Source organism: Phyllosticta citriasiana, assembly GCF_038021145.1.
Source record: "Phyllosticta citriasiana strain CBS 120426 chromosome Unknown IWZ02scaffold_17, whole genome shotgun sequence".
Taxonomy (NCBI): domain Eukaryota; kingdom Fungi; phylum Ascomycota; class Dothideomycetes; order Botryosphaeriales; family Phyllostictaceae; genus Phyllosticta; species Phyllosticta citriasiana.
In genome coordinates this window covers 600710-620779 of record NW_027117294.1, presented here as the reverse complement: position 1 = coordinate 620779, position 20070 = coordinate 600710, and the positions used below count along the sequence as shown (strand labels likewise).

Here is a 20070-nt window from a genome sequence, read left to right as displayed (position 1 = left end):
GGAATACGGAGAAACTCGGGGAAGCTCTTCTCCCCACACGAACCGTGGTCAAAATAAAACGGCCTCTAGCGGTCGATCTCTCGTTTTAGTCCAATCGCGACAGTGCTTTATTGCATGACAGCATCAAGTCTTTCACTGCAGCCTCGACATGTTTCGCAGACGATTTGATGAACGGACAATCCGCTGAATTACATTACCGCCCATTTGCTTGCTACATGTCCAATGCCATCGTCAACGTCGTCATGATCGGTATGATGCCTATTTCCAACAGCCGTGCCGTGCGCGCGCTCAAACACTCAAAACAAGTTCCCCAAAACAACTCGCTACAAACGACGAAGAAAGGAGCATTCAAACATGACCCTGCACTAACAAATGCCCGAAACATCGCTTGGTTTAATGAAGCGAGAGGTGAGCCCTTGTGTCCCGCAGCGCCGCCGCAAGGCTAAACGAGGCAAAAGAAGAACAACGACAAACGACGACGACGATGACGAATACTGCTCTCGCTCTCCCAATGCTGAGGAACTGCCGCCCCGTGCAGACAAACTGAACAGATGCATCTCAATGTCCCGGTGAGGGAGCCAATCTAGACGAGAGCAGGCTTGAAAAGAGAACAAAACAAAAAAACAAGACCAAGGAAAAGGGGATATAAGTATACTGCTACACAGACCAACGCCAGTAGTGAGAGGGGGAGGGTAAAAAAAAAAAAAAAAAAAAAAAACGAGCCAAAACTTTTTGGATTTCCAGGGCCGTAACGTGACAAGAAGGGGATTGATGGAAACGAAGCGCGGTTTTTTTTTTTTTTTTTTTTTTTTTTTTTTTGGAGCAGCTCAAGCCGGTGACGATGCTGTGCGGGAAAAAAGACAAGTGCAGGTATCGCTCAAAGGGAAAGATGGAAGAGGCGGCGTGGTCATCATAAAGCGTACGAGTGTGGACTGCCGCCGTATGCCGAGTCTTCGGGGCTCTGCGGCGTCTGGTACCTGGTGCTCACGCCATCCTCATCGTCCTCTTCGGCGTTGAGATTTTCCATGAAGGCGGCGACCTCAATGTCCTCTCGCTGCATAATGTCGCGCAGAACGTCGGAGTGCTCGGCGGCATGGTACTCTTGCTCGCGCAGATAGGCGTAGTCGTCGGCGGAGCGGGCCTCGTGCGGCTTGCGAGCGATGGTGACGAGGCGGCGAATGTCGTTGTAGATTTCGATCATCGCCAGGTCCCTCTCGCGGCCCTCGTCGTTGGTGCGCCGCAGCGTCTCGATCTTCTTGCCGTTGAGCCCCGACTTGTTCTGGTTGTTTTGGTTGAGGTTGGTAGACGCCGTCCAGCCGCGCATCATTTGCCGGATCTCGAGTCGCTTCGTCTCGATCTTGAGGCCCCTGCGTGATCCGCGCTCTCGCGCCGCCTTGTTTATTCTCTTGTTGGCGTCAGTCGACTTTTCCATCTTTACTTCGGCAGTCTTCTTGGCCCGCGTCTCCTTGGCCGTCTTTCTGCGCGCCGAGGGGTGGGTGGCCGCCGTTGTGGATGAACGGCGCGATGATGGGTTCGAGTTGTCAGAGTAGGAGCCAGCGGAGCCGCGGCCCATGCCGCTATCCCGACGGGACATGGGCGTGTTGTTACGCATTGATTCATCGTAGCCATTGGAGGGAAAGGAAGAATCGAGGTTGCGTTGGAAAGGGTGGGTGAACTTGATGGAGCCGCAGTTGGTGCACTCTGTTTGTGTTGACCACTGAAGAGCTCCACACTTGTGGCAAGCCTCTTGAGTCTCGGAGTGAGAGACAGGGTGCAGCACGGTGGCGGGAGGAGTAAGGGGTTGCGAAGGGAAGCGTGCTGGGTCCGGGAGGACCGGGCGAGACGTGTTAAAGCCACCATTGTGGCCTAGATCAAAGTCGTGGATGGGCAAGAGGTCCTGGATTGGTGGCAGGCTCACCGCCGCAGGTACCCGATGGGCCTGCTGGGCAGTAGGATAGGCTGTCGAACGTATGACCATTGTGGTGGTGAGGAAGGACAACAGAGACGACACTAGTGTACGAGGAAGAGGTCTGGTTGCAACGAGCAGATTATACAACAAAGATATAACAGTGATGGAGGATAGGGACTGGAAAGGTTTTTGAACGACAGAGGGACAAGAAAGCGGCAGAAGAGAGAGGCTTTTTAATAAGAGAGGATAGCTACATTGACATGGGTAGAGGACGCAAAGAAAGACGAACCGAAGTCCAAGCTGCATCATCTGGCCAAAGATACGCCATGAGCGCAGCATCAGGGTTGCAGTGGGGAAAGGCAGCCGGCCAAATGAGCGACAACATGCTGCCAGGCGCGCTGTATACGGCAACCGGGGATGTAGCTGCGAATTTGCAGACGACAAGCGTCGGTGGGGGGGGGGGGGGGGGGGGGGGGGGGGGGGGTCACGCCAAAACGATTGGCAGCTCTTGGACCAACAGACTCATCTTTTGGTCGGCAGAGGCTGGCCCCTTGCTTGGAGAGCGCCCTCTTGTGACATGAAACAAGGCTGTGAGTGACTTTCTGCCTTTGGGACGCCCTCATGCACAACATGATCTGCCCGCATCCCCGTTATGGGTCGGGGAGGGGGGGGCGTCGGCTTGACGAATGGCCTGTCGGGGCGGCAGCGAGATGAGCCTGGAGATTGCTTGTGGAGGAGACGAGACGTCGACTTTTGGCTGGGGTGGGTGGGCTCACCGCTCAATCGTGATACCATGGCACAGACAGATGCGGTCGATGTACTGCATGGATGCGCGTTAAACGGTCGAGCAGATGGCTCTGGAGGACCTTGAACGTGCAGCGGCAAGCGGAGCCCGAAATCTGGTCACAAAAGCTGGCGGCAAATACGAGAGATGACCCGTGAGAATCATCTCATCTCGAATCTTGCCAGCCGGGCTCCTGGTCAGCGTTGAACCGGATGGGGGTGCGCGCGCGGCCTCGGGTATCGGGTCGTGCTGCATGTCATTCTAGAAGAGGTTGGATCTGGTAGCCTCTCGAGCACCGCACGCCGCCGAGAAGAGCCGACGAGGCGCTCCGCTCCTGATCGATACCGAGATCCAGATGCGGAGCGGGACAGGTCTCGACGACAGCCGCTTCAAAGTGACAGGTTGCACGCCTGCCGTGCGACGAGCGATCAAGAGCCCTTCTGGTCCGTCGACAGCTGATCCACGGCAGCAGCCCTTCGAGGATCGCGGGCGAGGGATGAAAATCCCGGAGGCATGTGCGCGCCCCCATCATCCTTGTCGACACATCCAAGATCAGCAGGCGAACGTCAGGGGAAGCCAATCTTGGAGAAAAACAAACATGATGAATAGACGGTGAAGGAGAAGAAGGAAGAAAAAAAAAAAAAAAAAAAAAAAAGAGAGAGAGAGAAAAGAAAAAACATTGGAGAAGGAAAGAAAAAAGAAAAAAAAAATTGGTGGTCCAAATCACGGGATCCTCGGCTCCACACGATCAAAGCCTTGTGTAACAATGCTCACCATACTAATATTTAAACAAGTAAACAAAGATCGATCGAGCGAAGCAATACGAAAAGAAAGCACCTGACTGTGGAAGCTCTGTGCTTGAGTAGAATTGAAGAACGTAAGATTCGCTAAAACACGGATTAAGCCCTGCACCCCCGAGAAAAACCCCCGTCGTCCCCCACCTCACTGCTCAACTGCCATTGGTATATGTCCTAAGTACACGCGCAAGCACGCCACTCGTTGCCCCCCGTCCCGAAATCAGTTAGCTAGCCCGGTGACCGCGTGCAACCGCAACGTTCCATGATGCTGCCAAGAACGTTTTGAGTATTAAGTCGTCTATGCAAGCAGAAAAGAGAAAACGCCCGCCCCTCTGACGTTGGTGCCCTTAGTACATGCCGACCATGGCAGCAAGGACACCAGCAAGACCAAGGTAGGTGGGGCTGCCGACGTCGAGGCGGCCAGCAGCGCCAGTCTTGGAGGCAGACGAGCCAGAGGTGCCAGTGGGAGTGGAGCCAGCGCCACCGGGGTTGGACTGGCTACCAGCGCAGGTGAACTTGCCCTGAATGACGTTGCTAGAGCCAGACAGAGACTTGAAGTGCGAGCAGGTCTGGTCGAGGTTCTCCGACGACTGGATGTTGAAGGCACCCTTGACAGTGGTGAGGTCGGCAAGCGTGACGCTGATACGGAGTTAGTGGCTGTAGATGCCAAGAGCGGGGGGAGGATAACGTACCTGGAGAGGTTGCCCGAGAAGTCGAGAGCACCGCCAACAGACTTGAGGCTGGGGAAGCTAACGTTGCCAAGGTTGGGGTTGTCAGCAATCTGGAAACCACCGCCAATCTTCTCAACCTGGTCGAGAGAGATGTTGGCGAGGTTGCCGTTGCCGACAAAGGAGAGCGAGCCACCAATGTCGGTCAAGTTGGCAGCCTCGTAGCTCTTGATCTTATCGCCGTAGAAGCCAAGGGAACCGTTGATGGAGGCCAGCGACGGCGTCGAAATGGTGCTGACGTTGCGGAAGGTCATGTTGTAGGCCCACTCGAGGTTGGGGAACGACGCGCTCAGGTTGTCACCGTTGGCCGAAAGGGTCAGGGCCTGGGTGATGGACTTGAACTGCACGGTAATGTCCTTGAGGTAGTTGTTGTTGGCGATGAAGAAGTTGTCAACCTCCTTAAGGTTGATGCCGTCGAGGGAGCTGAGGAAGGTGTTTTGGATGTTGACCGTGTTGGCCTCGGTGACGCCCTTGCTGAAGCTCAAGCCGGACAGCGCAGGAAGACCAGACCAGTTGATCTCGTCGACCTTGGTGAGCTCGGGGAAGTTGAGGGTGCTCAGGATGGTCAGATCCGACAGCTCAAACTTCTGGATGGACTGCAGGCTGTCGGCAGACAGCGAAGTCAGGCCCGTGGCATTGTTGACGTGGAGGGTGCCGGTGATCTCCTGGATGCCGTCAAGGCGAATGTCACCAGTCGCCTCGGTAGCAATGGCGATGGAGCCGGAGAAGGTGGTGCACGAGGACAGGCCGGTGGCGTCGCCGGTCGAGGCAATGGTGGTGGTGCCCGTGTTGCTGCAGGAAGCAGCTGTTTGAGAGTTAGAAACGCGACCGGCATTGGGTCAGGGGGAATGGATTCGCATACCAGAGGCGCACGCGACGGCCGCGAGGACGGGAAGAGCGTACTTGACGAACATGATGGTCGTCGAGGAGCTGGAGGAGAGCGGGTGTCAGGAATCTGCGGGCGGGCGGGCTGGAGTCAGTCTCTTTCTACCAGCGGACAAGACGGGACAGGGGAGCGCTCGGGTGGAGCGACGCACGGTAGAGCTTGTTGTGCTGACGAGGCCCCTCGGGAATAAATGGGGATGCGTGTGTGAAAGAGATGTTGTGGGATGAGCGAGCGGCGAGGAGTGGGAGAGGTAAACGAGAGAGAAATAGGCCTTTGGACGGGGGCCAGTGGATTTGGCAGGAGCTGCTGGATGGCGACGAGAGCAGCAGAACGAGCAGGAGGGAACGAAGGTGTTTTGATCAAGGGCGCGGGCAAGAAGGAGGCGGGAAAATTAGGGGAACCCGCAGGCGGGCGGGCATCGAGCAATGTGGCCCGGGCGACGCGACGGCCGCATCCACGTCGAGTGGCTTGACCGAGTCGCGCATTCCTGTTCGTCGCTCTCAGGTCAGACGATTGCAATCTTCAGGTCCCGTCGTTCATGATGGTCGAGAGGAGACTGGAGCCGTCGTCTGGAGTCCATGACCTAGTTCTCGCCAGCCTCCAGTCTCCTACATTACTTACCGCCTCCGTCGATATGATGGCAGCTGGCAAGTCGCTGTCGTGCCATTAATTACGAGGCCCTCAACGCACGCCCCTATCCAAAAAAGGCTCCAGAGAAGCTGCTAGCAGGGCGCCGCTGTCGGTGCGTCGCCGTCCATTGGCCCATCCGCATGGCGCAACCCCAGGGCATCATGTCGTCCGTCAGGGTATCCAGGCGCTTTGCTTGTTTGCGCCAGCCATCCTTGGTGTGCCGTTGATGCAATCCTCTGCCCGCCCGCCATCGTGCCGCTGCCGCCTTGTTGGTCGCATTTTCAAACTGCATTTTGCTGCGCAGTAGCTCCGAGTCTGCTTCAATGACGATTTTCTATCAGAGAGTGGAAAAATGGAGGGCGTGATTCTCGCCCATGACCGTGCCGTGAAACGCTGCCTGCCGGGGGCGGTGGCTCCATGGACTGGCGACTGGCTGCGCCTAATTTCGGTTTGGCCGCCCCGCTGCTTGACCAGTGTCTATCTGCTGCACCATCCTCATCTCCGCCAGACCCATCTGAGGTGCCATCATGACTTGAGCCTGCAGGGGGCGTCGACAGTGGCATTTCTTCGGCAGCCTCGATGACAGAGGTGTACAGTACAGTAGCAGGCGGCGTCACGGTTGAGCATTCTTGCGCACTTCTGGCTCACAACGGCGCGCTCCCAGGACCCGTCGCCCGGGTCAGTGCAGTCGTCAGGCTGGCCCAAGGTTTGCGAGAACGGCCGGCGTCCAGGCCGTCATTCTTGGTTTTTGCATTACACTGGTTGGCTGGCCGTCTTTTCTTCTTTTTGCAGCCAGCGTGTCGTTTCGTTTTGTTTCGGTTTGTGTCGCCGTGTCGCCGTGTCGCCGTGTCGCCGTCGTCGGGGGCGGGCAGTGAGTGTGTCGTGGCCGTCAACGTCGGTCGATGCGACGACACAGTGATACGGCCCCTGCAAGTGGTTTAGCGCCCTCGGCTACGCGACGGCTTGGAGTCCCGCCCGAGGCCGTGGCCCGTCACAGTCAGCTTAGGTGCCAGCTTCCATCTCTCTCTCTCCCACTTCCCGGTCTCCACTCTTCATCGCCACATCCATGCCCACCGCCCACCTCAGCCACCTCGATTTCTGCCCCCGTCATCTTCTCCATCTGTTCTGTAGCCGCCGCGAGCTCTCCTCCAGGGTCATCGTCTCGGGAGCCACCGAGGCCAAGCTTTGCTCCAAACCTGGACTCCCCTATCGTCGAATGACGTCTCGAAAAACCTCCTCGGACTTACGCTTCCGTCCCCTACCACACACCAGGCACGGGCTCCTCTAGCACAGACTCGTCTTCTCCTCCCGGCCCAGTTGATCCTGCCTAGACTAAGCAGGACGCGTTTCACGTCGAAAACACATCAGCAATGCTGTCCATGCAAGGTCGTCAGGAAACCTGCATCACAAGCAAGCCAAGCCTTATCGCTGTCCACTCAGGCCGTTTGCTGCCCGCCTCGATTTTCCGTGGGCGATTGCTCTTCACGTGAGGGATACAACGTTTGTCCTCTCGTCCTCCCTTTGCCACTGCTCGCTCTCGTACTCCCTAAGAGCCTCGGTCCCAAGAATCAATCAACGCACTGCCACAAGGCCCGGAAGCCACAAATCTATACAGTAGACACTTTCTCCTCTCTGCGGCCGTCTCCGGCAAATCATGGCCCTTGCGAGTCTAGTTTGCAATTCACAAGGCTTGTTTTGCACGGAGCCGAGTCCTTGCCCGGCCCATGCGGCTCAGCAAACCACCAACTGCATGCTCAGCTGAGCGGCCAACACGCAACAATGCCTGTCTTGGTGACGCTGCCAGCTGATCTTTCGATAGTTTGTCTCGCTCGCCAACTGCCCTGATGACGGACGACCGGTCTGAAAGTGGAGGCATCGTTGTCGACGCCGTGTTCGATCGTAAAGGTCATGAAAGCCATGACCACGGTCGTGTTGGCCCATCAATGGCCTCGTACAACCATCAAAAATCTGCATCTCACAGACTATCAGAGCGCTTCTACGAGGCTAGAGCTCAGATCCTTGTCGGGCGTTCCGCCGTATTCCTTAGCATTTCTGATTCCAGGTTCTCGGGTTGTGAGCCTCGGGGGTCGCACAGAGTCAATTGCACTCAATTTGCCACGGCCGTTTCTGTGCCACAGATTTCCTGACTAAGAGGCCGTCGTTGAGAGGCTCTCGTCGGCATCCCGAGCCGCCAGCTCACCAGACCGTTGGCGGACCTTGCCTCGCAATCCTGGGTCTGCCTGCAGGGCCTCTATCTGAGACTACGCTGGACGATGCTGGACAGATGCTCTCCTCCTGCTGTCTTGTTTGCCGCTCGCTGACGCTGCAAGTTTAATGATCCACATCTCACCCACATCGCGGACGGCCAGATCCCCCGACTCCCGCGAGCGCCACTTCCATCAGGGCCCATCGAGCAACTCGAGTCGCACCGCGTCGAACCCCTAGAGCGAACTCGGCCTCGATGATGCGGAATTGCAAAAGCGACGACGGCCGCAGGAGTGCGATGCCGGCTGCACCAATCGTGCCTCCATCGTAGGTGTGCCTGCGCCTGGCCTGCTCGCGCCAGAGCCAAGCGTCAAGCCCGTCGTCGTCGTCGTCGACATCAGCCCATGGCCCTGGCTGGCCTTGGGACTGGCAAGAATTGCCGAGTCGTTGTCTGAACCGGTGGCAGCTTGGCCACTGGTGCTACGCGACAACTGCGTCCAAGTACCGTTTTGTCCTGACGCTCAGGCCTACGCATCATCGCGGTCCGCTGCGAAGTTTGCTTGGCTGCGACTGTCATGGCGGTTGTTTTGTCAAACCTGGATCTGGGCGACGACAACCACATCATTACGCCATAGCCGTCTCGATCCCGGCGACTGGCCGCTTCTCCTGTGCCCCTTTCTACTTCTATTTTCTGTCACATTTCACACGCTGTTGTATTATTATTTTGGTCCCCCGTCGGCAAGCCATGGCCGTCTGGTGCGTCGACCGGCTGGCTGCTGCCATCCATGCTGCTACGGTAGAGCCGCCGCACGCACGAAGCAGTCAGCCTAGCCAACATCCGGAAGCGAGAAAAAGCACGAAAAGCCCATCTCATTGACGTGCATACAGACAAACTGATGGATTGGAGCATGCGGCGGCGACGGCTTCTCCAACCGCTTGCACTACCGCTCCTCGAGCCGCAGCGACCCTGGCCCCTCATTGCCGTTTCAACTGCCCTGCAGCGCTGTGGTGGATGGGTGTATGCCTGCTTCAGCTTGCGCTCTTCCATCGTTGTACTCCCAGGCGCGGCTACTGCACCTCTCACCGTTCTCGTTGACATGCTGCTCGTCAACCAGGTCGACGACATCTTCCGTCTCCCCTCCACCGCCAACGATCCCCGGCCCCTCCTTCGTCTCTGCCACACACAACAAACACCCCTCACTCCTCATGTCACATAGATCCTCACTCCCTGACGGCCGGCTTCCTGACCCGCCGCTCCGCTTCCGCTTCCGCACCCGCCCCTCCCTTTCGTCTCCCGGGATCTTTCCTCTCCCTTTATCTGCTCGTCGTCTTATAGCGCTCCCGCCTTTCCGCCGCACAACATTGACGCGCATCTCGCTTGGTGCATAGTACATCTCTTTTCTATTTTTCACCCGCCGCTGCTTCCCCACTTCCCACAGTTCCTGCTGCTCCCTTGCCGGCCTCGAGCGCTGCCAACTCGCAGGTCGCGGCCGAGGCTGTTTGGTTTCGTCTTTTGACACGTCGTTTTTTTCGCATGCTTCTTTTCTTTTTCTTTGCCTTCCTCCCCTCTGCATGCACAAACATACATACATACATACCCCAGACCCTCCTTCCCTCCTTCATTCTTCCCCCGGTCGCTTTCAGGCGCGTCAACGTCGCCCCGCTTGTCCCGCGTCAGCTTCCGCTCTTCCCCATACCATCTCACTTATCCGCCGCCGCTCGCCTGCCTGCCTGCCTACCTGCCTGCTGGTTTTGCGTCCATGATGTATGTATGTAGGTTTGTATCATGGAGTCAAGGGGTGTGGGCGGGCGGACAGGGGTCGTCGGTCGCCTGCTTGCTTGCGATCGGATCGTATCGCATCGTATCGCATCGTATCGCATCGCAGTGCAGGTAATGCTTCGATGGAGGGACTCGATTGGACTGGAATGGACTGGGCTGGACTGGGCTGGGCTGACCGGACCGGAGCCTGCACCAGGGCGGACGGGATTGATTTGGATGGGTTGGCTGGCTGACTGACTGGCTGCGATCTGACAGCGATTGGGAAGGGAAAAGAGAGTTTGGGTCTTGATGCAAATGCGCGCGATGATGGGATGGTGGTGTGTTGGTGGCAGGTGATGTTTTGGACGGATGATGGTCCATAATTATCAGGGATACGTGACTAGTCAAGTTTATGGGAGGTTGTGTGTAGATCCACGTAGGTAGATAGTTAGATGAAGCAGTGCTAGCATAGTAGCCTATCTGTCCATCCGACGGTTGGTTTCTGCAACTTTTTGTTTGTCTCTCCTGTCTCGCACACCTACCTACACAATCAATGAAAACCCCATCTTCCACCACCGTCCTCCGTGTGGACGCGGACTCTTCATGACCGGTCGGTCTACCTAATCAGCTCCTCTCTGCTCTCTGGTCCTTGAGGTGTTCGGCGGAGTGTAGACCGTAATTTTACAATCAAGGAGTTAGTTTGGTGATACGTTTTCTTTTGCGCCGGTCGAATGAATGATTCGGCTTCTTTGGTATGGTATGAAGGGGAAGGGGAAGGTAGGAGCTTAGGCTTAAATGACATTTGTCGAGACATTTGAAAGTGGGTATCTGGATAGAGTCGTTGTTATTTCACACGTGAAGGTTTTTTTTTTTTTAGTTTTTTTTTTTTTTTGCGAATATCCTGTGTACCTATCTTATTAATGTACTTGCTTCCTTCCAGAGGGCTGAGGCCTCGCTCGCTTTTTACGCTTTCTTCTGTCTATGTAAACGGGAAAGCGAGGTGCATATCTTTCCCGCTTGCTATCAGCCAGCAAAATGGTCATTGTCAGCACGAGCGTCTCAAGAGGTGCTCGAGGAGGAATGGCACCCAGTCTCCTCCTCGGCATTTGAAGGCCGAAGAGTCATGTCGCTGTGTCAGGTGCGAGAATCCCGCGGGCATCTATCTTTCAATCTAGATTGCATTTCTAAACGAGGAGGAGCCCAGGAGAAGGAAGAAATGCATGGTGGAAAAAGCAGCACTATTCTAATGTCATCTTCACGCCAGCCAGCAGATGCGGGGCGGTGAGAGAGGAGAGAAAGTACCGGAACAAGGCAGAAAAAGCAGCAGGCGCGAGGACTTCCGCTTCTCGCCTCAAACCACACACACAGCTGCCCAAATGAATCAGCGACGGATTGACTGACTGACTGACTGACTGACTGAGCAGGTCGCAGCGTCAGAAGTAAATGGCGACATCAAGTCAGCGTGATCTAAAATTGAAAAAGCACTCACTCCACTGACTACACCGACACTCCACGCTCGTCGAGGACATGAGGTGAGCTAGCTGCTAAAAAAGCTTCATCGAGCATCGTTCCTACACCGCTTTTCCAGCCCGCCGCGCGTGCGGCACCGGAAGCGTTCGTGGTGGAATGGAGTGAGTCGAAGCGAGTAGGAAAGAAAGAAAAGCAGAGAGAAAGAATGAGAGGGAGATACGCAAAACAAACGCCACCACCGCCTTCTCCTTCTCGAAGCGCCGCCCCGATCTGGTGGCGTGCGTGCGGCGTCTGTCTGCCTTTCTGTCCGTCTGTCTTCCTCGAACGCCAAACGACGACGACGGCAGGCGCCTTTCTTTGCTCGAGCCAACCAGCCGGCGGCGTTCTGTCGTGGGTAGACAGGCGGGCGGGCGGACTGGCGCAAGCCCATCTAATCCACCTGCGCCGTGTCTCACCCTTTCCTTCTTCTTTGGGGCGGAGACTTGTTTTTTCTCCTTGGGCCGCGGTGGCAGTTTGTCTCGCCCTGCTGCAAGACGACGCGGTTCATGTTTTGCCGCTCCCCATGTCTGAGATGGAGGACCAGACATCTGGAGAGCGGCAGCTCGTGACTAAATTGGGTAGTTGGGACAACTGGCGGTGTGTGGGTTTGTGGATGTGTTTTTCGGAGAGGTCGCGGGGATAGTGGCGCTGGTTCCTAGTTGTCTTGGAGCGCGTCAACGTCCGTGTCTTCGATGCGCCACATGTACCACATGAAGAGCGACCTGGTGGATGGAACGTCACATGTTAGCTTGTTGGAACCAAAGGAGCTATGACGCAAGTGGAGAGTAAATGACCGTTTTTGGAAGAGCTCCAGGGGCGCTCGGGTGAAATGACAGCTCCGGAGATGTGGTCGTGCGGGTAGACGACCGCTCCTTGGGTTCAGTCGCAGTGACGCAGTTGCCAGTTGTTTGGCACCAAATGTGCGGTAGTTGAAGTGAAATGGCTCTGGGAAAGGGCAGAGACTCACCTGTACGGCTTGAACGGCTCGCTGAAATCCAGCATCTCCTGCTCAGTCATGTACTTCCACTTCTTCCCATCCAACCCGCCCTTGGTCCTAGTCTTGCCATCCTTTGCTAGCTGCCCTGCCTTTCTCTTTAGTGATTCCACGTCCCTCTTCTGCCATGCTGCCATGCCGCGTTGCACGCCCAGATCGCCCGTGCTAAAGACATCCATCCTCTTGAGCGTGAAGACTGAGAACATTTCGACGCTCCAGCGTCCAAGGCCTCGCACTTGGATAAGCATTTCGAGCAGCTCGGCATCCGTAGCTGTGGCAAGCTTGGAGGCGGAAAGCTCTCCAGAGACAAACTTTTGGGCAATGCCAATGGTGTATTCGGCTTTGCGTGCCGATAGGCCGGCAGTGCGGAGATGTGGGACAGTTGCGATTGAGACCATGGCGGGAGTGGGAAAGAAGTTTTCTGGAGCTGAAGGCGGAGCAAAGAGGGCAATAAATCGGTTTTTGATGGAGCGCGCGGCAGCACCAGATACCTCGGTTTTGTTAGACAACTGTAATGTTGAACGTCGCGCAGAAAGTATTCACCTGCTGGGCCATGATGGAACTAATCAGCGCCCTGAACGGCTCCACTTCTTCCTGCAGTCCTTCTGGACTAAACATCTTGCAAGGATTCTTCTCTATGAGTGGCTTGAGTCCGGGGTCAATCTTGATGAGGTGCGCTTCTGCCTCTTTGAGTAGAGTTTCGGTGGTCAATGTCGGCTGCGCTTCAAAGCTTACTTGCTCTTCCTGTGCAGGCACTTTGCGTAGATACGTGACGCGCGATCCACCGGGAGTCGTGAGGGGCGCGTTGGAAGCGTGGGGCTTTGCTGGACGCGGGGCTGCAGTGGAGGAATGGCTGTCGACTTCAACCTTGCGGCGCTTCAATACCGGTGTCTGGGGGGGAGGCATGGCTGATTCGGCTTCGTCGTGCGCAGCAGGGGATTCCGTCTTTTGCTTGGCCGGTCTGCCGCGCTTCTTAGAAGTTTTGGTTGTATCTTTTGCTGTGACCGCAGCTGCTTGGTCTCTGTTGGGTTCCGTGCTCTTTGCTTTCTTTGCTCGACTCTTGGTGGCCTTGGAGGTGTCGGTTGCAATACCTACTTTTCCGTTTACCGCCTTGGGGACGGGCTCAGAAGTTGCCCTGGATTGGAGGCGCGCTGAGCGCCGAATGAGCGTGGACATGGTGGATGCAGGGGTGCGGGAGAAAGACGGAATGGAAAGACGAGGAGACAATTGCGCAGTGTGAAAAAGGTCAAGTCTTGGCCGCAATGCTGGACTGTACCTGATTCGCAAGATCAGACCGAAGAGTTCTGATGTGAATGCGTTTGTTCTTGGCATTTGGTGGTTGGACAGTAGTGAGTCGGCTTGGAGATGTGAGCGATGACGTTGACGTGAAGGCCGGGTGCCCGTCCCGCTTTCGCGCAGTCACCGGACCAGTCCCACCTCACTTTTGCCTGCCTCGACTTTCATCACACGAAAGCGCAGGCCTTGGCAGCTCAAACTGATTGCAAAACAGCAACAACAAGTGTCAGGTGAAGTGTAATTCATGCTTCGCGGCTGCATCCAAGGAGCTGTCTTTGATCACGACAATGAGAAGCCCTGCTTTCAGGGAGCGGCCATTCGATGCCGACGCAAATCTCAGGGAGCAATCACTTCTTCGGTATCTACCATTCAAGTCCCAAACTGTCAGATCTCGAACTTCAATTTCGAGTGAAAAATCTCCCGGCCGACTTTGCTAAGTCCGGAGCCTGGTTGTTCTCTTCTGCAAGCGCCGAAAGCGGAACCAGTGTCCCCATCATTTTGTACTCTCAGAAAAACCAATGGGCTGCCTTCGCTCATTGCCAGACCCAAATTGCTCTATTCAAGGATTATACGCACAAGACGCAGTCATCTTAAACGTCAAATCCCGCTCCCTTCTTTGCTATGATACAGTCTAACAGGACAACGACCCGAATCTGCGGTTGTCGAATGGCCCCCTTTCCGCTTCAAGGCACATGTCCAGTTCCTCCTCCATCCAAGCTCAAAATCTATGCCTTGGTCGCGGGCTTCTTGATGGTCAGGTTCTCGAGGTCCTCACGCTCGGCCTTTTCAGCTTCGATCTCGCGGATGATGGGGCTCAGATAGGGAGTGTCCTATTTCCGTCAGCGAGGAATTGGGAGAGGTTGAAGTTTGCGCACCTCCTCGGGCTTGGTCCATTGTTCCTTGGGGAGCAGTTGGTGCGACAGCGAGCACTGATCCTGTCAGCGTCCATCCAGCTTGTCAATTCCATGTCAACCCTACCTGGAAAGCGCGGCGCATGCGGAAAACGCGGTCGTAGGACTCCTTGGCGGAAAGGCGCTTGAGGGCCTTGAGGACAACCTCGCTCTCCTCGGGGATCAAGTCATCAGCCCTGCGCAAAAGGGTCAGCCTGGGGTTCCAGAGCGCGGCAAGCTTGTCGAGGCGGGCAATTGAGCAGCGGCGGATAGAGCGTACCTGAGACCAATCTTGCGGTAACCGGCGAGCTGCAGGTCGTGGTCAGGTCAGCGCGAGCGGTCCTTGGGAGGTGCAAAAGATGGACGCACGTCGGTGTACCAGTTGGCGAGGGGCGTCATCCAGCGGCGGAGCCACGGACGCTTGACAATGAAGTTGGTCAGGGACGGAGCACTCATTGTGGCGGTTGAGGAGGTGTGGGTGCGGTCGGGTGGTCGTGGACTGCCGTGGGCGACGGAGCTTAGATGATGTTCAAGACTTCCTTCGGGCGGCTTTGTTTGATGTGTTTGACGCCGCCCTCATTGGCTCGCACCGGGCTCGGGCCGAGCTGCCAAGGGTGGCCGGCGCCGCCAACGCTTGACCCTATCGCCAAACGGCCACGACTTGCTGTGCAGGAATTCCGTCTCGTGCTTCGCAATGCATCCCCCACCCCGGCATCTGACGTCCGTCGCCGTCCATTATTCGACTCTCCAACCACAATTCTCTTGGACGACGCTGCGCCCCTGCCCTCCACCCCACCGCAACGCGCCCTTCCGCAGCGTGTTGAGCGCTGCTCCAAACCCGCTCCCTCGTCTCCTGCTATCCTGCCCCCCGACAATTCGCCCGCCCGTCCATGGAGATCACCGTCAACCGTTGACCTTTTAGTGCCGCGGGGCCGCACACTGCGGAGGCGCTTTACAACACGCGGGAAGTGCGGCCTTCCTCTGCTTCTTCGACCTCGAGCGCATGCTCTCTTGGACGCTGAGGGCTCACACTGCACACGGTAGACTGGCGCACTTCCCAAAATGACGACTCCAACTTCGGCTGCACCAAAACCCACAACCAATAGCCATGCCTCGACCTTTACCGCCAAATTGTCTAGCTCCGTCGCCAGGCTGCCGTCTTCGAGCATCAATAGCTTCTGCGGAGCCATGGCTGGCGTGGCCTCGGGAATTGTCACCTGCCCGCTCGACGTTATCAAGACCAAATTGCAAGCCCAGGGTTCCTTCCGACGGCCTTCCCCCCAGGCAAGAATAATACCTTCACAAGCATTATATCATGGACTTTTTGGGACGGCGCGGGTCATTTGGCGTGAAGATGGTGTCCGCGGCATGTATCGAGGCTTAGGACCGATGCTGTTGGGTTATCTACCGACATGGGCCGTGTACATGAGTGTCTACGAGGGCTCAAAAGACTTTTACTACAGCAACATAGGTTCGTAGTGTTGATTGCCATGTTTAGACGAGGCTGATGGAATTAGAAAACAAGTGGCTGGCCCGCGTCTGCGCGTCCATCACCGCCGGGGCCTGCTCAACAATAGCCACCAACCCCATATGGGTCATCAAAACGCGTCTCATGTCGCAGGTCAGCGCGCGCGCCTCAGAAGATGCGCGTCCGCCGTGGCACTACAAAAACACGCTTGACGCCGCCCGCAAAATGTTCCGCACTGAAGGCATCGCCTCCTTTTACTCGGGGCTGGGCCCCGCGCTGCTTGGCCTTACGCACGTCGCGATCCAATTCCCGCTGTACGAGTACTTCAAGACGCAATTCACGGGGCTCGAAATGGGCCAAACCGAGACTGGCGAGGGTCCAGATCCAGCCAGCCAAACGCTCGGCATCCTAGCCGCCACATTCCTCAGCAAGATTTGCGCCACCAGCGCAACGTATCCGCACGAAGTCTTGCGCACACGACTGCAGACGCAACAGCGCGCCATCCTACCCTCGCACTCGCCCGAGGAAATCTCGTTTCGCGGCAGCCTCGAGCACGGGGGGAAGCCGCGACCCCCTGGCACATCGTCTTCCGACGGCATGATCAACTTGCCGCGGTACCGCGGGCTCATCCGCACGTTCAAGACGATTCTCAAAGAGGAAGGGTGGCGCGCATTTTACAACGGCATGGGCACCAACATGGTGCGCGCGGTGCCGGCGGCCATGACGACGATGCTTACGTTTGAGATGCTCAAGAAGGCATGTGTGAGGGTGCAGGATGCGGCGGCAGCAGAGGCCGCAGCATCGGCAGCACAGCAAGAACAGACGGCGCAGCGCTCGTCGTCGTGAGTTTATAAATATTTTGGTCGGGTGCCCTGAGCCGGAGAGGGCACGCACATATAGGGTTCTCCTGGGGTTATGGGGAACCCACTCCTTGTCTATTTGTGCATCTTGTCAGACGTCCAAAAATGTCTCGAGGCTTTTCATTTGTCGGTCTTGCTTCGTTCGCACTTGGGACCGTTCGGGTCGGACTCGGGAGCCGCAGCGCAGAGAGGGGAGGGAGTCAAGGCCATTGTTTAGCCAGCGAGCACGGGAAGGGAGAGATTGGGGAATGAGGGTAGAGGAAGCTGGCAGGTAAGCAGGCAGGCAAGAGCGCAGAAGAGCGGCGTCATCAGGGAGGGATTGGAATCATCACCTGCTGTCCGGGTTACCACATCACCACATTGAGCTGTTTCTCTCTTTCCACTACTACTAGTACTACCGCCTTGTTTCCCTATTTCCTTCTATCCTCGCAGCGAGCGCGTTTTGTGTCCTTTTTGGCCATGAGTCTTCTACATCATTTGGAATTCCGCCGTCAAGTGGGCAAGCAGGCAGGTCGTCGTCTGCCCGTGGCATCATCGTCTACGTGGTCAGTCAGTCAGTAGAACGTATTTGCCAATCGAAAAGTCACAACAACACTCAGTCAGCTCTTTGGCGACACTCATTGGTTGCATTGGGTATCTGACAGTCTCGTGATATGTAGTCGCGTTGTCATTACTGATGACGTATTGTGCTGTCCACGCGCCATCTCTCTGGATTGCTTTGCATGTGGCTGTCTTCTATATAATCCGCGTTGCTACTCCTTGCTCCAGATCTTTTGTCAATGCGCGTCCGAGGGCGAGGAGCAGTGCCTACGCGCTCACTTGTCACTGGTGCTGATGTTTCCCATCACTTTTGTGGTGCGCGGTCTGGTTTGCTGGCAGCAGGCTTTGCTCAATTGCCTTCCATTCTGTAGTCATGGATGTGGCCAGGCAGTGCGGACCAGCATTATCTAGTGATGGCGATCTCCCTCTTACGCACACTCCTTCGTCATCATCACTGCCTACAGCCAAAAGTATTTGTACACAGCAAACTTCTAAACTCTGCAAGTTCTCCCATGCAGTCGGTACTGGGTCATCTCGTCATACCTTCCACCACAAACAGTCTACTTGGACTTGGACTGAGCCTCTTGAGGTACGGATTGGGCGTCCACGACGAGGAAGTGTTTGAAGAGCGGCGACCTGGAACTTCTTTTTTATTGTACAGGAGGCGCAGAGCAAGCAGGTGTATCCAATACCGGCGCCGCCGCCACATGTGTTTGTACAGAAGCCAGTCAGAAGGAAGCGGGAGTTTGATGGAGGAGAAGGCCTGGACGCTATAAAAGGGTTGATTGACAGAAAAGCAACTTCGAGAGACGAAGGCACTGCGTCCGTCCGTCTGTTTGTCTGTCTGTCCTTCCCTCACCCTGAGACTAATCTACCAAGCACTCAACCTGACAGCCTCTTCCAGCGTTGAACATCATCGCTCACTCACGACGCAGCTCTCCATTTCATCTTCTCACATGCCGCCCCCTCTTCTGGCACACTTGAATCGCAAGAAGATCCAAACACCCGCAGACAACCAAAGAAAGTGTTGATGCGCACATGGCAGGCCGCACAAATGCTACCTCCACGCACGTGAAAGGCCAGCCAGCCAGCCGGGGCAGTATATAATCTGTGCCGGCTGCAGCGCCGAACAACTTCGCTAACGCATCGACGACGCGATGGACAGGGGCACAAGGTCCCTTCAACCAAGACTGTCGGGGCTCTAACCGGTGCCCGGCAAGGACTTGTATGTGTGTGTGAGTTTGGGGTGGATTGGACTGTGGTACGGGCTGGAGGGAGGAGTCGAGGGCTCTGAGTGTTGGAGTGGTTGCAGTGCTGTGCGTCGTTGGCTGATTATGATGGGCTGCGGTATTGGTAGGTGATGACGGTGGATTGAGAGTGTGTTCTGATGGTGTTGGATTGGGTTTTGATACGGATTGTTGAACTGTCTTTCCTTGGATCATGGCACTCATATGTCATGACTTTTGACAATGGGATACTTGGACCATGAATAGCGCCGTTCTGGTAATTCGATCATGCATGAGGTTCCCTCAACACTTGCTCTCCGACTCAGTAGGAAGCAACTGTATTCTCTACATCAAGCGCTTTTCCAAGCGCCTCGAGACTATCCTATGCAAACACCGGGTATAAACAAGCAAAAACCAATGACGACCAACCTCCGAGGGCGCTATGCGAAGCTTTTGGGTCACTCAGCCGAGCACGACGGCCAGAATGACGATAGTCAAGACAACTGCCGAAATCACCAACAGGCAACAGGCTTTATTCCTAGCCGCCTTTTGATGCCTCGATGCCGTTCTCAGCTCCGTGTTTGCGCCTCTGGTGTCATCCCTTACGCCCTCGACATTCTCGCTGATAATGTCCAGCTGCTCGCCCTGCTCGTGGACCATGTGCGCCACGTCCCTGAAGAGCTCGTTCAACTCTCCCACGCTCTGCTCAATATTTCGAATCTCGCTCTCGCGCTCAATGATCAGACTCTCCTGAAAGTCGACCTCGTCTTGTGGGGCGAGGCGCAGTTGCTCTTGTTCTTGCAACATCTGCTGAGAGCCGGGGCCTTGGCCAGAGGGCGACGTAGCGCCGCCACCAGCATCTTCGAGGGCGGCGCGCGCAGCGGCTGCAGAACTTCGCTCCTTTTCGATGGCGCTACGCTGGAGCACTTGGAACTCGGTGAGAGACGCTTTGAATTCGCGATTCAGCTTGCCCTGGGTGAACTTTTGGGATGCCTATGCGTAGAAGTTGCGTCAGCGTTTTTTCAGGCAGCACGCTATGGTTCGGGGGACCCAAGGGGCGCAATTTGACGGAGACGTCAACGACGATACCTACATTCAAGTCTGGCCACTGCTGGACCTTTTTGAGTCCCTCGCCAACTTCCTTGAAGCCATTGCTCGTCTCGTCGATCAGGTCACGGACCCGTTCCCGCACGCGCTCCGTCTCCCGCTTTGTGCCGAGCAGGGCAATCTGATTCGAAAGGCGGGTGACGTTGGAGGTAAGAGAAAAGAGTTGGTCGGAGAGCTGGCTCGTGAACCGCCTGAACTCCGGATCGTCAGAGTACTCTGGGTCGTCCTGCCGACGCCAGGTTGTAGGCTGCGACTCGAGGCGGGAGGAGTCATCAAAAGACATGGTGAGCGGTTGCCTGTAGCGACGCGATATTTACAGAGAGAACCCGAAAGTCGAGCGCAAGTTCTGGTGCCTGATAAGAGGCGTTGAAAGAGTGGTGGAAGCGATGCTGGACGTTTATCGGTGGATGGTTGCGTCGTAGGCCGGCATTCGAGATGACATAATGCATCGTGGGCTCGTGCGCCGAGGGAAGCTTAGGCCA

General features: G+C 56.2%; 7 protein-coding genes across 7 annotated transcripts; 1 reads left to right on the top strand and 6 right to left on the bottom strand.

Annotated features, from left to right (window-relative positions):
- Positions 1-748: 748 nt before the first annotated feature.
- IWZ02DRAFT_463612 (uncharacterized protein) lies at positions 749-2355 on the bottom strand. The gene has a single exon (XM_066768364.1). The coding sequence runs from the start codon at positions 2246-2248 to the stop codon at positions 911-913; it is 1338 nt and encodes a 445-aa protein (XP_066618594.1). The 5' UTR covers positions 2249-2355; the 3' UTR covers positions 749-910.
- Positions 2356-3659: 1304 nt separating this feature from the next.
- Positions 3660-5506, bottom strand: IWZ02DRAFT_106475 (GPI-anchored cell wall organization protein Ecm33). The gene is made up of 4 exons (XM_066761328.1): positions 5256-5506; positions 5081-5173; positions 4183-5023; positions 3660-4129 (listed from the first exon to the last, which is right to left on the bottom strand). The coding sequence occupies exons 2-4, from the start codon at positions 5130-5132 to the stop codon at positions 3838-3840; spliced, it is 1185 nt and encodes a 394-aa protein (XP_066618593.1). The 5' UTR covers positions 5133-5173; positions 5256-5506; the 3' UTR covers positions 3660-3837.
- Positions 5507-8744: 3238 nt separating this feature from the next.
- Positions 8745-9631, bottom strand: IWZ02DRAFT_106448 (uncharacterized protein). Its single transcript, XM_066761327.1, has one exon. The coding sequence runs from the start codon at positions 9529-9531 to the stop codon at positions 8926-8928; it is 606 nt and encodes a 201-aa protein (XP_066618592.1). The 5' UTR covers positions 9532-9631; the 3' UTR covers positions 8745-8925.
- A 2231-nt stretch (positions 9632-11862) lies between these two features.
- On the bottom strand, positions 11863-13377 carry IWZ02DRAFT_385742 (putative DNA-3-methyladenine glycosylase; the record flags this gene model as incomplete). Its single annotated transcript, XM_066765423.1, has 3 exons — positions 11863-11929; positions 12175-12692; positions 12745-13377. 3 exons carry the CDS (start codon positions 13375-13377, stop codon positions 11863-11865), a joined length of 1218 nt encoding a protein of 405 aa, XP_066618591.1.
- Positions 13378-14049: 672 nt separating this feature from the next.
- On the bottom strand, positions 14050-14880 carry IWZ02DRAFT_106396 (cytochrome b-c1 complex subunit 7). Its single transcript, XM_066761326.1, has 5 exons — positions 14757-14880; positions 14668-14696; positions 14476-14584; positions 14373-14426; positions 14050-14327 (listed from the first exon to the last, which is right to left on the bottom strand). The coding sequence occupies exons 1-5, from the start codon at positions 14841-14843 to the stop codon at positions 14223-14225; spliced, it is 384 nt and encodes a 127-aa protein (XP_066618590.1). The 5' UTR covers positions 14844-14880; the 3' UTR covers positions 14050-14222.
- Positions 14881-15449: 569 nt separating this feature from the next.
- IWZ02DRAFT_494506 (mitochondrial carrier domain-containing protein) lies at positions 15450-16701 on the top strand (the record flags this gene model as incomplete). Its single annotated transcript, XM_066770027.1, has 2 exons — positions 15450-15858; positions 15905-16701. 2 exons carry the CDS (start codon positions 15450-15452, stop codon positions 16699-16701), a joined length of 1206 nt encoding a protein of 401 aa, XP_066618589.1.
- A 2044-nt stretch (positions 16702-18745) lies between these two features.
- IWZ02DRAFT_463595 (t-SNARE) lies at positions 18746-19996 on the bottom strand. The gene is made up of 2 exons (XM_066768363.1): positions 19575-19996; positions 18746-19474 (listed from the first exon to the last, which is right to left on the bottom strand). Exons 1-2 carry the CDS (start codon positions 19869-19871, stop codon positions 18944-18946), a joined length of 828 nt encoding a protein of 275 aa, XP_066618588.1. The 5' UTR covers positions 19872-19996; the 3' UTR covers positions 18746-18943.
- Positions 19997-20070: the final 74 nt, after the last annotated feature.

Bases quoted from the DNA above. Each gene is read 5' to 3' on its own strand.
- IWZ02DRAFT_463595 (XM_066768363.1), bottom strand. From the start codon at position 19,871: ATGTCTTTTGATGACTCCTCCCGCCTCGAGTCGCAGCCTACAACCTGG. The intron at 19,475-19,574 runs GTAGGTATCGTC...TTCTACGCATAG, and splicing joins AGCAGTGGCCAGACTTGAAT to GCATCCCAAAAGTTCACCCA.
- IWZ02DRAFT_106448 (XM_066761327.1), bottom strand. From the start codon at position 9,531: ATGTATGTATGTTTGTGCATGCAGAGGGGAGGAAGGCAAAGAAAAAGA.
- IWZ02DRAFT_463612 (XM_066768364.1), bottom strand. From the start codon at position 2,248: ATGCTGCGCTCATGGCGTATCTTTGGCCAGATGATGCAGCTTGGACTT.
- IWZ02DRAFT_106396 (XM_066761326.1), bottom strand. From the start codon at position 14,843: ATGAGTGCTCCGTCCCTGACCAACTTCATTGTCAAGCGTCCGTGGCTC. The intron at 14,697-14,756 runs GTGCGTCCATCT...CACGACCTGCAG, and splicing joins TCGCCAACTGGTACACCGAC to CTCGCCGGTTACCGCAAGAT. The intron at 14,427-14,475 runs GTAGGGTTGACA...TGACAGGATCAG, and splicing joins GCATGCGCCGCGCTTTCCAG to TGCTCGCTGTCGCACCAACT.
- IWZ02DRAFT_106475 (XM_066761328.1), bottom strand. From the start codon at position 5,132: ATGTTCGTCAAGTACGCTCTTCCCGTCCTCGCGGCCGTCGCGTGCGCC. The intron at 5,024-5,080 runs GTATGCGAATCC...ACTCTCAAACAG, and splicing joins GGCCGTCGCGTGCGCCTCTG to CTGCTTCCTGCAGCAACACG. The intron at 4,130-4,182 runs GTACGTTATCCT...ACTCCGTATCAG, and splicing joins TTCTCGGGCAACCTCTCCAG to CGTCACGCTTGCCGACCTCA.